This window comes from Gobio gobio, assembly GCF_949357685.1.
Source record: "Gobio gobio genome assembly, chromosome: 9".
Taxonomy (NCBI): domain Eukaryota; kingdom Metazoa; phylum Chordata; class Actinopteri; order Cypriniformes; family Gobionidae; genus Gobio; species Gobio gobio.
Genome location: NC_137115.1, coordinates 33,805,124 through 33,820,782, shown reverse-complemented (window position 1 = coordinate 33,820,782; position 15,659 = coordinate 33,805,124). Strand labels below are relative to the sequence as shown.

General features: G+C 36.9%; 1 protein-coding gene across 1 annotated transcript in view; it reads right to left on the bottom strand.

Annotated features, from left to right (window-relative positions):
• The window catches only part of vwf (von Willebrand factor), a 55,753-nt gene that overhangs the window by 12,452 nt on the left and 27,642 nt on the right, over nt 1-15,659 (bottom strand). Inside the window, exons 26-40 of the mRNA XM_079825443.1 lie at nt 15,355-15,510; nt 15,118-15,253; nt 12,349-13,784; nt 10,447-10,557; nt 10,220-10,363; nt 9,976-10,119; nt 7,190-7,354; nt 7,042-7,088; nt 5,320-5,497; nt 3,826-4,040; nt 3,556-3,745; nt 2,500-2,829; nt 864-1,111; nt 625-727; nt 429-500 (exon numbers count right to left, since the gene is read on the bottom strand). Of these exons, the coding sequence (XP_079681569.1) occupies nt 429-500; nt 625-727; nt 864-1,111; nt 2,500-2,829; nt 3,556-3,745; nt 3,826-4,040; nt 5,320-5,497; nt 7,042-7,088; nt 7,190-7,354; nt 9,976-10,119; nt 10,220-10,363; nt 10,447-10,557; nt 12,349-13,784; nt 15,118-15,253; nt 15,355-15,510 (3,675 nt within the window). The remainder of the gene's footprint in view (nt 1-428; nt 501-624; nt 728-863; nt 1,112-2,499; nt 2,830-3,555; nt 3,746-3,825; nt 4,041-5,319; nt 5,498-7,041; nt 7,089-7,189; nt 7,355-9,975; nt 10,120-10,219; nt 10,364-10,446; nt 10,558-12,348; nt 13,785-15,117; nt 15,254-15,354; nt 15,511-15,659) is intronic.

Genomic DNA, 15,659 nt, shown 5'->3' with positions numbered 1-15,659 from the left:
AACTTAAAGGGTTAAGTTTTACGGCAGATATTTAACTTTTGAAGAGCTTGCAAATTCCTCCTCTATTTATTTTAGAGGACTTTTTATAGTACATTTTTAATTTGAACAAAATAATAACTAATTATTGGCTTATTGCTATCGGCTAGAATTGTAAAAGTGCTGCATCCCTGTATACATATACTGTGCAATACATATGTTAGTGTAAATTAGGTGTATTGTGTGCAAACAGTACATTGTGCAAAATTACTTATATTGTAGACTTATAGTTTTTAGGGTAGACTTGTAGAATGTTTTACTATTCCCTTTAATTGAACTGTATATACTGTAAATTTGTTCTATTTATTATGCGTGTTATGTCTCTCTCCATATATATATATATTGTATATACAGTATACTGTATCTGGATTCTGTGTGCATTCTCCGCTCACCACACTCATATTCAGGGCAGCACTTGGATCCCATCTTCTCCTGGAGAACCTCACATTGTCCGCACTCTGGGGCTGTAACACAGCAACAGTTGCCATGACAACACACATTGAGAAACTACTTCAAGAAATGGGGCTGTTAATCGTGTAGTGGACGAGAGTGACAGTGAGGGAGAATATATACACATTGTGTCTTTACCTTTAGCATTGCCGCAGGGTAAAGCAGTGCAGTTAATGCGCTGCTGATCCAGACACACACACAGAAGACAGGAGTTGTCTTCAGGGTTCCAGCTTTCCATAAACTGAAACACACACCAAGATCAAAAGACTTTTGTATGCAATACCACGGATCTGACAAAGGCTTATTGGTTTTATTAAGGTGACAATAGCAATATCATAAAAGGCACTGATGTTTAATAAATGGTCAAATGAATCTACCTGATGGGTTTTCCCATGGTGGTCCACACACTGACTGCAGGCCTCTTTGCCCACGCACTTATCTCCCATTAACACGGACCCCTCAGGGCAGAAACAGCCCTCTGTGGGAGTGTTCAAGCACAGCGATCCATTGCCCTTCATTAAACCATCACCCATCATGTCACCAGGACTGAACTGGCTTTGGCCGCACTGCTCCAAACATCCCGTTCGACAGGCAGCGTATTCCATAGAGCCTGAGCATGACATGGCTACACACACAGAAAATGAGATGTAAAATTCAAGTATTTGACACTTCTCAATTAAGTGTCGAACACAAAATTATTAACAATATAAAATGCAGTTCACAACATATTTAATTCTGTTATGCAACATTTCAGAGTGAAAATGAGAGCAGTATGAAATACAGTAGGAAATAATGTGGGATGGGACTTGATTTTGTCCATCTGGATTTTATGTCATCGTTTAATTTCCCACATGTGTGACTTGTTTCAGTAGTAAGGAAAATTGGAGGAAAAGAGGTGGGGGAAGTTATTACATTTTTATGAAAACCTTTTTAGAATAATGTACACTGATGAGTTGTGCAACATAAAATCAGGGATTTTGGATACATTATGATAATCTCAAATTACGATCATTATTTACTCAAATTCATGTTGTTCTAAACATGTATGCTGCTTTTTTTAATGGAACACGAAATTGTTACATTACACACAAAAAATATGTCATTCGACTCTTGTCAAACAACAATTCATAGAGACAAAAAGAACAAAAATCCCAGAAAATTTTTCAATAGGAGTTTTACAATAAGTCTTCTGATTAATTATATGATGTGAAACAGACAAAAATATTAAATTATTTTTTAAATTAGTATTTTAGTATTTTATATTTATTTTTATATATATATATATATATATATATATATATATATATATATATATATATATATATATATATATACAAATTTATATACATTAAATTTGTTTTATTCAATTCTTTCTTTTTTAATCTTCTAAAGAGCAACATTGTTATTGTTAAATCTAATTAGTTAAATTGAAGTACTACAATTATTAAAACTTATAAAAATAAAGCTAAATATAAATATAAAAAAACTAATAATATGACTAAAGAACATAAAACTTTTAAAAAAGCTAATTCAAATGATGAATAAATACTCTATTAGTATATAAACAATACTAAACTCTGCCAGAGGGATGAAGATTATCAGATATCAGTAATTAATGACCAACATAAAATAAAAAAATCGAACAAAAATGTGGTATGACTTCAAAAGACTATAGCTCACAAGATAATATTTTTACGTTTTTTTATCATCCTTTTTTAGAGTTTGGTTAAGAGGTTCTTTTGTGATCATAACAGAATACCGGTTTTGAACGACATTAGGGTGATTCATTCATTTTTGGGGCAATCTATTTCTTTAAAACAAGCCACTAGATGTATAGCTCCCACATTAACTTTCTTTCAAGTTTAAGACTTTCATTACTGCACACAGACCTGGTATAATCCTCTTTTTCAGGCACATTAATCAAAGTACCACCATCTCAAAGGCCTAGAGCCGCGGATCTGAGAGGGTCCTCACATGCTTCACTTCATGACTCATTAATCACAGAAAACTCACGGCAGAGGGTGGGCGTCCTCCAGTCCACACACACTCCCTGTTGACGGCACACTGTGCTGTAGGCGGTAACAAGGTCGCACACTGCATTAGGCTGGCAGGCCACGCTCTGACAGATCTGCACATAGTCCTGCGGAGGAACCAGCGCGTGACAGCGGCCAAACACCTCAGAACGTAACACATCGCAGCCCTTCGCCCCACCTACAGCACACGACTCAACCTCCTGATGCTTGACACACTCGCCCAGAGCCCATCCCTTCAGGTACACGTCAGGGTCTGTGGTCACACTTCCGTCAGATAACACTAGACCTGTCTGATCATTAGAGCAGGAACCTGAAAGAGAGATGGACAAGTTACTGTATGTACTTTACAGACCACACAGGATGTTGAACTGGACTTTGAAAATTTGAATTTGAAAGACATTTGTTACATTTTGCAACAAAATGATAATTTGAACTAATTATGCCAATTTATTTCCCCCTTTATATTTTATCAACTCATAACATTTAACTTTATATTTAACTTAATTGAGAGAAAAACAAACAAAAAAATATTAACATTTTACCATACAGTCAGATACCTTCAAACCAGATTGACCAAATTCTATATATTCATTATACATATAGTGTATATATATACACATTTCTATAATTCTAAATAAATCAATTAACTATTTAACTATTATTAAACTAAATACAAATTTCTATAGATGGCATTAGATTATTAATATCATCTAATAGGACTCCATATGTTTATGAATTATGAATAAATACAAAAAATGTGTTAACAAATGTTAAAACCCACAGAGCAGTTATATCTCTGAATTTCATTTCACAACCATTTCATAATTCTCCTTTAAATGTGAATTTTACACTTTTGCATCCTGATTGCTACCTCAAATTACTTTCAGGAACTGAATTGGAATTTAAAAATTAATTTTGAACACCACAAAACATTGATACAGGCAGACTCAATTAAAGTAAAACTCTCATAAGCAATCAAGCTCAAAAATTACAGACGTAAGCTTAAAGGAACTGTTTATGTGTTTATGTTGTTTACCACATAAGCCAGTGGTGTTGGGTTTCATGGAGATGTCCACATTGATCATGAACTCATTGCTGTGGGGAGTGAAGGTGAGTGTGAAACCATGCTGCTCTGATCTCAGCTGGTGTAGTATTGCACCAATTTGTGTCACAGTCACCCCCTGGATTCTGAAAGGGACTGCGGTAAACACACCGCCCACAGTCACCTGAAATATAGAGAACATGTTGAATCTCTCTGCTAACTTGGTAAGCTGTTTCACTTTGCCTGCTTTTTCATTGCATCTACCTTCATGTCATTCTGAAGCACCACACTCATACCGCCCTCCCTTAGCTCCATGCTCTTCATGCAGATCTGATGGGGCGAGCTTTGACAGGCAGCCGTATGTAACACTAGCTCCGCCCCTCCTGAGCGAAGCAGCAAATAGGAGCAAGCGGCTCTTAGCTTCAGCGCCGCCCCGGAAAATGACACAACATGGCTTGTGGAGCTACCCATGCAACTACCTGGGGAAAGACAGTAAGCATGTTCAAGTTAGAAGTTTACAGCATTTGCATACATTTTTTTAAATGGTATGTAAAACAATGCATTATACAACATTATGCAAGCCGTACAACGCTAAATTGTTGTCGCTTGGCCTCATCACATTGCATGTTTAATTTAGTATCATCTCGAAAATGAATTTATATTTTGCAAGTTTGAGTACAAATGAGACCTATGCTTTTTTACATTTTCAACTTTCCTTGGCTAAAAGGCGTGACGTTTCCAAAACAACCAATCACAACACACTGGTCCAGCCAACCAATCAGAGCACACTGCAGGCCCTAACTTAACAATCTAAGTGCATGGTCTAAAGCGCATGGTCTAAAGCACACGGCGCAGGTGCACTTGGGGCATGTCCGAATCCACTTTTGCTAGTTTAATGGTCGGCGCACCTGGTGCATGGTCTAAAAGGGTTGTCCCAATTCTCTTAATGAGTAATGGGTGTGTTTTGGGCGCAACGTGCAATAAACCAATCAGAGTGTCATCTCCCATTCCCTTTAAAAGTCAGTTGCACTTGCACCATGGCAGAATATAGACACACTCAACCTGATGAGTCAGTTTAAATACATGTGAGTATTGCCACAATTGGTTAAATAAGTAGCCAATTTAATTTGTCATTACTGCAAATACGGCAGGTAATTCTGATACATGCAATGACTATCCATTATAACATGTAGGCATTTTTCTCTTTATGTACACAATAATAATCTTTTGCATTGTTATCCTTTTATTTGTAATATTTGGCATGTTTGTGTCCCTGGTGTGTGTATTAAAAGCAGAGTGTACGCATGCTGTGCACCCGCCTATAGGAGCATATTACTAACGTGCCCTTTAAATAACAAAAAATACTGCGCAGTCGTCTACAGTTGCCTCAAAATAGCAACGCACCAACAATGCGCCTGAACACACCTTGTTTTCAGACCAGCATGCCGCCCATGGGCGCACAAATGTGCGGAGATGCATTTGCTATTTAAACAACGTGGCACAGGACTTGAAAATGATAACTGCGTTGGGCCGAAACTAGCAAAAAACACTTAACATCATACGGGTGTATGATAGGGACCAGAGTGTTACTGACAGACTGGAATGAGAGGTGCTGCAATTATGTAAAATAAAGTTTTTTGAAAATTTAAGTATGAAAACCTATTCTAGTAGACCTAGTAGAAGGGCATAATAGGTCTCCTTTAATGTGGGATTCATCATAGTATTGGTTGTTGCATAATTAGGGGTGTGTGTTCTTACAAGGGCAGGTCCAGGAACAGCCGCAGGTGTGATTGTAGCGGAGGGCCGGGAGACTGTTTTTGCAGACTGGAGGCTCCATCTTCTCACAGTTGATGCGGTGGCTCTGCACCGTTACTGTGCCTGTTGGGTTGCACAGCACTGAGTGACAGCCGTCTGACAATACCCATGTCTCACCAGGCTGATGGATGGAAATAGGCAGAATAGTTATTTTGATCCACACACCAGAACTTCAGGAGCCTTTGTTAGTCTGCAGTAGGTGCTGCACGTTTAATTGAAATAAAACCGGAATCGCTATATGGCTTAGTTTCTGGGATTTCATTAAATAAATATCGCACTGCATGTTTCAGAGTGTTGTGTGGCACACAGGGCCGGATTATCTATAGACGGGATTGGGCAAGTGCCCTGGGGCACCAGCCAATAGGGGGGCACCAAGTGATTAAGATAATGTCTAGACCTTTAAAATATTTTTCATGTTTTGTATATATATTATTTTGCAGATACAAAATGAACAGTTAAAGATACTGTATATACAGAGAGAATATAAAATATATAAAGAATTGCGATTGGGTCAACTGACACTATCGGTTCTGCTGTCGGTACTGGGGAAATGAAGAAAATAGACTTAGCCTACTATTTTATTATTGCTATATAGATGTAATCTTGCAAATTCTATCTTTGCCAGCCGTTTATATATGAGATAATATTAAACCATTTGTCTGTGATGCATTTTTGCTATTCACAATCCAAGAGAGAGAGAGAGCGAGAGAGAGAGAGAGAGAGAGAGAGAGAGAGAGAGAGAGAGAGCTCTCACGCTGAGCTACAACACGACAACCCCAGTTTAATGATATATATACATTTTTTCTTGAATATTTTTACCGTGAAATGTTACAAAAGTAATATTTTTTTTATTTGATTTAGTTATAATAATCATAGTTATAAAAATAAGAATAATAATTGATTGTACAATACAATTATTTGTATTATTTTATAGTCATATTTTTATTTAAAACACAACATTTTTAGCCAAATTGTGCAGCCCTTTTATATCATTTTAAACTGCAATCACAATTTCAGAAAAATCACAATAAAACTTTTTCCCCAAAATCGTGCATCCCTAGGTAGACGAAACATATACTATGCAAGTAATAAACGCAAACACTTCTATCAACAGAAGCTGCGAAATGTAGCGCTATAGGGGGCATTAGCATAAATTCAGTGGTTATTTTTCTCATTCTCATTGGTCATTTTGCCACGGCAGGGCAATAGTTTAAAGAGACTCTTAATGAGCAAGTCAGTTCAATTGATGACATTTATAGCTAACTATCTGAAAATCACCACATCCTGTTTTAATCTATCGCCCCCAGTGCTTAGCTACTGCCATTCTCACCCAAAAATGCATATTTGTAATGCATTGGCCAAGCATGCATGTTTGTGTACCTGCATATAGTATGTTTCTGGCCTAAACGATCTGTTAATGAGCAGCTCGACTTCAAAATGGTTTCTGAGGGATGAAGTTATTGGCCCAGAATGCCTGATCCAGTGAAAGAGATTATGGATCTTGAGATCCAGTGAAATGGATTGGATTAGAGTTCCCAGAAAGCTTGCATCAGATCAAGAGGTTGTATGGAAGAAAATTAGAAGCTGATGTTCCGAAAGTTAGGCCTTTAATTGAAAGTTTGATGGCATGAAGGGAATTTAGCATCCTACTAAAAAACAGCTCACCTTGCGTTCATTCCCTTCATCATCCACACACACTCCAGGAGGACCCGCTGAGAGACATCATCATCATCATCATGATTATAATCAAAATGCTACATTTGTCCTGTTTTATTGTGTTATGTGTGTGTGAGTGTGTACACGTGAGTCTCACCCCTGCAGAGTTTGTCGGTGAACGATTGGTCGAGTGCAGCCATGGCAAGCAGGTACTCTGTGCTGCTCAGCCGAATGATGTTGTCCTCAGAGTGTGGACCTGCGAGCGCGCTCAGTTCAGTTTGGTCATATTGGTTACCCAGTCCAATGGGAAACACTGACACACCTGTTTGCAACAAACACATGTTTCTTAAAGTCATAATGTTATGAGAATAAAAGCAGAAAATGTAAAAGTTTAAATAATATTGTGTAAATAACAAAGTAGAAATATATTGAGAAAACAATCACAGTATTATGAGATAAGGCTACAATAGAAATAGTGTGCAAACAGATTAATGCAAGAAATGGATGTGGTGCATTTAGTTAAATCACACTGTAGGATTTACCAACAAAGAAATCCTTGGACTTTTGCTACATCAACACCAAGATATCATTAGTATGAGGACGTTGCAGCAGTTATGTAGGAAATCGAATTTATTCAGACGAAAGAACAAGACTGACATTCAGGAAATTACCTCTTTTGTGCAGTCTGAAATAGCAACTGGTGGTCGACTCCACTTCACTTTGATGGTGCTTTCCTTATGACTTTATTCTCATAATATTATGACTATAATCCAATAACACGGATTCAAATCCCATAATGTTACGACTTTATTCTTGAAAATTTGACTTTTTATTCTCATAAAAGGCCTGTTATGCTTTCAAAACATCATGACTTTATTCTCGAAAAACTTATTAGATTTTTGTTTTTTATATGTTAACGTGACACTAGTTAGTTATATAGTTAGTTAGTTAGCTTTTATTTGTCATTCAACTGTACATACAGAATGCACATATGAACGAAATTCTGTTGCACTGGCCCATAATACATCTCTATATACTACTGTGCAAAAAAATTATCTGTATAATATATTAATCTAAAAATAGAACATATTATATAAAAATAAATAAAAAGTGCTACAACATGCATTAAAAATGTCACAATAAAAGGCTTTTTTAAAATGGCATATCAAATTATTGCACTTGTTAAGTGGCGGTATGTAGATTAAAAATTTCATTACACATTATGAATAAATTACAGTTTTTAAAAAAAAAAAATCCCAATCCAGTTCACATGAAAACTCCCTGCAGGGGATTTTGTAAAATATAGTGGTTAAGAGGTTATGTCGAGTTCAGGAGCCTGATAGCTTGTGGAAAAAAGCTATTACAGAATCTAGCTGTTCTGCCCCGAATACTGCGAAACCTTTTACCCGAGGGCAGGAGAGAAAACAATCCATGATGAGGATGGGTGGGGTCTTTTATAATGTTTTGTGCCCGAGTCAAGGAGCGTTTAAGGAGCGTCAAGGACACTAAAGCGCTTTTGTAGTGGCATGCCGATTACAACAGAAGAAAAACAACTTATCCCTCTTTTTTCGACAACTTTACAGCTCAAACTATTTACATATAGTTACAGTACTGTTAATTTTTTGCTTAAACAAAAAATTAACAAGCTGCACATTTTTGCTTTTAAATCTGAAAAGTCTCAGTCCATAGATTTCCATTGCATCACTGTAAATTTCTACACTGTTTTGTTTGTTTCACACACTTTTCTAAGTTGTGTAGTCATTGTGACATGCTGTCGATTACCACAGAATAATTTCGACTTCCTCATCCCTAACTTTACAGTTTAAAGGCACATTATAAAACTTTTTTGTTGTTGTTCAAAATTAACAAAATTTAAATAATGACTCAATACATCATCAATCCTTCTTCCAAAACATGTTTTGGTCTTACCCTGATTCACTAAGCCAATTATAAGTGTTTATATTTTAGACCTGTCCGGATGGTTTTCACGGAAAACATACATTACTCGTTCGTGCTTGTGCCATCATATCCGCAAATAGAGAAAAGTTGCTCCAGCTACTTTGAAGCCTGTATGGTGTAGGAGTGGAATAGGTTAGTTGTCACGAGCGAGAAAGTTTGACATGGAGCAGCTAAATCTCGAACCTCCAGGAAATCACCTGTTAAAAAAAAGGCGAACAGAGCAGAGTCTGTTTGCAAAAAGAGAGCATGATAGAGCTCGTAATAAAACCAGAATAAACATTGGCATGGCTTTTCAGAGATGACGAGAACCGAGGGATTTGGAACGTTGTAAGTGACGGAGAGATGGTGTTTTTATTACTCAAAAGTTGAGTAATGTATTTTATTGAACAAATACATTTCCATATGTAGCTTTATAACCGAGTTAATTGTAAATCATTATCTATTGTAAGGAGTCATTTCATTTTGGGTTGTTTTAGCGCTGGAATTTATTTTCAAGGAAGTAACGTGTCTAAATATGAATAGGTATAGCTACAGTAACATCTTCAGCTAGTCAGCTGGAGATCCTTTCCATCTAATCTGGTTATATCTCTTAAGCCTAGAAATGTGCCTCATCTACCACCATTATCTTCAATTGGAGCCGACTCAGATCTGTAAACTATTACATTTGTTTTCTCCTGGTGCATTTGAAGTACTATGTAAATCACACAATTTATTTGATTGTTTTTCAGTTATGTTTACTTCACAAAGCATTCATGCAGTTAAAGTGCTTAAACAAAAGCACAAATTGCACAATGTATTGCACCTTAGACTTATATTGTAACTAGTGCATTACTGCAAACAGGTTTTTATTTTGCTTGATCTGATTTGAAATTATTTTCTTTTCAACAGACTCTGTTGATATTTAACTTCTATTGAACCTCAAACACTACATTAAGGACCACTTAAAAGCGTCCATTGATATAGTAATAAAACTATTTCACCAACCAGCGGTCAGAGCCTCGTTTGCTGCCTCTTGCACAGAGTCTATTGACCTGTTAGTCACCACCATAACCACAGCTTTAGGGATGCCCATTCGTCCCCCACTGGTGGAGGAAACGGCTGTCTGCACGGCCAATTGCAGAGCAGCTCCTGCAGAGAAAGAGGAAAGAACGCCCACATATTATGTAGTGTGGCATATGTTTTAACTGTCAGCTGCATCGTAGCTGCTGTGTCTTCACAGCATGTTTACCCAGTCTTGGTGTATTGTCTGTCTTGCTGTGTAGGGTTTCTAGAAGCTTGAGAAGATTGTCTTGTGTCTGTTCATCTCTCCATGTGACCGCCACTGCTGATTTTTCCCCATACACTATCACTGCCACCTGTGTGTGATTGCGACCTGCAATACAGATAAGTGGAACTCTAGCAGTATCTATTATTAACACACACACAATGAAAAAAAAATATTTCATGAAGACTTACCAATATTTGTGCTCTTTATAATAGTTCTCACAAATGTTTTTAAGTCTTCGAACTGGTTGTCAGAAGAGGCTCTCAACAGGAAAAGCAAGTCCATGGGTTTTGAACACGGCACTGAGCAAACATACACACACATACATACAATTACAAAGAAAGCATGCATGTATTGACTCCGTAAGCACCTATGCATTGACTATCCTTGCATTCAACTTCAAACTAGAAAAGACAACATTTGAATACTGGCTTGACAAAGTCTTAATGTTTAAAAAAGTTTAAACATTTATATTATCTAAGCCTTAAGTAGTCTGGCTACCCAGGTTGATTTAAAAGAGATCAATGTTACAAATATTGTATTCAAGGTAGTTTTTTTTACTAGGATGGTTGCTTAGGTGTTCTTCATGATTGCTTGGCGGTTGATAGATAGTCAAACCAACATAATTTGTCATACACTACTGTCTAAAAAGAATCCCTGTAGTATAATATAGTACCAAAAATGTATAAGATAAGTAGATATGTCATCTGATTAACCATCTGACATTTTCATTAGAGTAAGGTGTTAACAGACTAATGTATATGTCATTTAGGAGTTTTTAATTTTACACAAAAGTAGTACATCTGACAGGCTAGCACTGCGCCACTGCCACTGCCAAATCCAATCATTTTGTGTACAACACCATGTTTCTGCATGATTTGCCAGCCAATTTCCACACCAATTAAGGTAAATACATCATTCCATTGTTGCGCGCCAGTCGCTCTCTCTGCTGCCTCACTCTTCCTTTTATCTTTCATTCTTTGAAATTACAGTAATCACACTCATTGTCAATGAAAATCTGAGAACTGAGATGAAAAAGACCTTGCGCAGTGAATAGACTGTGATGACAACTGAAAAGAAAGACTGTAGCAGGGCTGCTATTAAAGGGATAGCTCACCCCAAAAAATTATTCTTGTTTTGTTGAAAAGATATTTTGATGAATGTCGGTAACCAAACAGTTGATGGGCCCCGTTGACTTCCAAAGTATGGGGAAAAAATACTATGGAAGTCAATGGGGTCCATTAACGGTTTGGTTAACGACATTCTTTTAAATATCTTCTTTCGCGTTCAGCAGAAGAAAGAAATTCAGGTTTGGAGATTTGGAACAACTTGAGGGTGAGTAAATTAAGAGACTTTTCATTTTTGTATAAACTATCCCTTTAAATAAAACCAAAATCACAATATGGTTTAGTGTGATTATCAAATTGCGAAGGCTGAGATTGAATTAAATATATGTATACACTGCGTGTTTCAGAGTGAAGTGCGGCACTGTGTTCTTTTAAACACAAGCAGCTCATGAGTCAGTGTTTTAGAGTGGTTCGGTTCACAGTAAATGTTACTTCACAAGAACTCATCTCTTGAGTTTGAGTCACTTATAACATGCATTATGCATGCATAGGAAATGCAACATGCACCAACCGTCTTCTCAGATTTGTAATGAGAAGCGCTTATAAACTGGCTGTTGTCAACAAAAAAGAGGTTTAAAGTTCAACGGTTTAAATGCAGAAATTAAGCCAAACATAAATTGTAGTATTGTAGTTTTACAGTTGCACTATAAAATAAACATTATTATTATTAGTTGTAGTTTATTTTTTCTTAAATATTCAATTTATTTTAAAATATTACAATATTAATATTTCTTATTTTGTTTAATATTTTTATTTTGTAATGATTATTATTATTTTATAGTTATTAATTACACAATCAAACAATCTTGATTTGCCCTACAAACAAGCACAGAGACCTTTTTTTTATTGCATTTTAAATTGCAATCACAATTTTTATCCGAAAAATCGCAAATCAATGTTTTACCCCAAGCCCTAGGCCTAGAATGTAGCAAGATGTGAAGAAAATGTAGTATTGTTGTATCTGACCTGAAGGGGGCAGTGTGGCTCTCGGTGGAAGTGTGGGCAGCAGAGGCCTCCTGATTGTTCTAATGATTTTGATGAGGTCGGGCCCCCTAAGGTCCGAGGGATTATCCAGCATGATTGGTTCGTCTGGGAAGCTCAACTTTGCAAGATCCTCGTATCGAACCTGTCCGCCGATCCCAATCGGATACACTTTTTTATGAGTGGAGCTCGTAGGCCGCTGAATGACGTCAGTTGGAGGGCTCTGTGTTATAAGAAACACCATCTGGTCTGGTGTATTGCTTGGTGTGTCTGTAGTGACAGTCTCATATACAGAACGGACGGCATGGCCTGTGTTGACCTCCGCACCTTTGGTCCAACGTAACTGTCGCATTCTCTGCAGCACCTGCTCCCTGTGCTGCAATTCCATGCGGCTGATTACCATGGTAACCGTGACTGAGTACTGCATCACCGTGATCCGTAGATTCTCCACCTCTTTCTGATCAAGTGAAGCGATGACATCGACCAAAGCATCACGTGTCTTATTGAAGCCCTCCTCACCCACTGCATCTGAGCTTTCCAACAGGAAGACAAGATCATATGTTGTTACTGTGGGCGGAGGAAATGTCGTTCCAGGGCCGGGGATGCTAGGAAATGAAGTTACAATGGAAGCGGTCGGTGGAACCGTGGCGGCGGTGAGTTTGTAGGTTGTGGTAGTTGTTGGAGTGACTGAATTGGTGCTGGGCTTTTTGGTAGGGGGTTTCTTTGGGGGTTCGGGGTCCAGTCCCAAAGTGCAGAGGTAGTCTGTGATGGCCAGAGCCTCATCGTCTAGCTCTGTTACGCTGCTCACGATGTATGAGCGGCTGCTGGGTGTGGCCTTCGTGATCTCACTAACCTGTGCCATGTTGACGTCAGGCCCCAGGGCCACAGTGAGGATGGTGATGTCTTTTTTACGCAGCAGACGCTGAGTACTACGCATGGGCCTAGGATTTGAGCTCGCCGTCAGCAATATAGCGACGCGCCCCGCGTGCTCGCGCTTGTTTTTATCGTAAATGTAGACTGATAGATATTTTATTGCCTCGTCCATGAATGCGACATCACCACCGATGTAACGAAGCTCACGCACCGTCTTCTTAAACAACCATTTCTGCACCTGCATGTCATAACTTTTCACACCGGAGTGGAAGAGCAGAACTGTGACGCGAGTGTGGGCGGAGCCCATTCGGAACCGCTCCACGACCCGGAGGATAAAGAGCTTGATTAAACTGAAGTCGTCTTCACTCAAAGCAGAGGAGCCATCCACTAAGAAGGCCAGGTCCATCGCCCTATCGCAAGCATCGGCTGGCACCGGGGTAGAAAACGGGAGTGGCGTAGGAGTGTTGCTGACAGTGGTTGGTGCTAGAGTGGAGGCCAAACCAGTTAGAGGACATGGGCCGCACGTCAGCGTGTTGCTCTCACAGTGACTGAAAACATAACAAACATGAGTTTTATACACCTAAATGGATGAATCTCACAAAGCCTGTCTAGAACCTGTGAGAATTTTTTTTTTATAATGAATAATTTTTTTACAGTTATTTTCAATTATATATATGAAGACTTCAGATGCAAAAGCCTTATTCTTTAAAATAAGCATTTTTGTCAAGCTTCTATGTATAGGTTTCTACCTAAGTACCGGTACTTCTGAATGGGCTGAGGCTGGGATTTAGTGGGTTTGAAGTGAAAGTATTTTATGAATGTATACTATATGCGGAGAGCATTCACTCAGTATCGTTATCTCATTTTTGACTGAAGTGGCTTTTAGAGGCTTTTGCATCTGAACTCTTATATATGTGTTAATATTAGTGCTGTCCAAAGATTAATCGCGATTAATCGCATCCAAAATAAAAGTTTGTGTTTACATAATATATGTGTGTGTACTGTGTATAATCATTACTTATATACTGTATAAATACACACACAAGCATGTATATATTTAAGAAAAATTTATGATATTTATATATAAAACATTTCTATTTATATATATCATAAATTATATAAATGTATATACAGCATATACATGCAAATATTTCTTAAATATATACATGAATGTGTGTATTTATATATACATAATATTTATACACAGTACACACACATATGTAAACACAAATTATGTAAACACAAACTTTTATTTTTGATGCGATTAATCACGATTAATCTTTTGACAGCTCTAATATATGTTTCTGTGTGTGTGTATATATTCAGAATATATATATATATATATATATATATATATATATATATATATATATATATATATATATATATATATATATATATATATATATATATATATATATATATATATATATATATATATATATATATATTCTGAATTTTTATTGTATATATATATATATATATATATATATATATATATATATATATATATATATATATATATATATATATATATATATATATATATATATATATATATATACACAATAAAAATAAAGCTAAATAGAAATATTAACAAAACAAAAACAAGTAAAATGACAAAAGAACATAACTAAATTATTAAAACTTAAAATTAAATTAAATATTAAATTAAAATGAAATATAACATATATAAAAGCTAATGTAATATTAATAAAATAAATACTAATTATATAACATCTTATAAAACAATCTCTTAAATTTTTCCTATTTTCTTAATGTTGAGATTAAATATGACCCAAACTTTCTTTATGCGATTCTCCTAGACGCTGCATAGATTAATGAGTGATGGAGATCCAAGCAAATTGTGACATAGCATACCATATCTGGCAAAGATGAGGATCTTCACGATTAAGGATGAACTGTTTTCCATGGGAGATTCTCTCTCCGTCATGCACACACACCTGACACTCTGATGGTTCCACACACTTCCTCATCACCTCGTCTAAAACTTGCCCTGTGGAATTGAAGAAGATAGAACGTGTGAATGTGCAAATAAAAGTAAGATTGAAGTCTATGAAGTCAAGTAACTTGTAGGTATCTGTGAATTGGTGCTACCTGGTGGGCAGACAGCATGGCATCCCTCCACACATGTGATGGGACAGCTCAGAGGTTCAGGATGCTGGCAGGTGGGAGGGCAAGCGCTACCACAGGCGTTATATCTCCACTCACACTCCACCCCTGCGTCCTTATTTAGCTCCTCACAGCTCAGTGCTGTAAGTAAAAAGTCATTCAGCACACACTGTTGTGAAGTTTGACTTTCTGTACACTTATTTCAGTCAATAATCTGCCTTGGGGTTAAAGCGTTCATTTACCCAACAATGAAAATAGGTTCTCACCAGGCTCGAAATTAACATTTGATA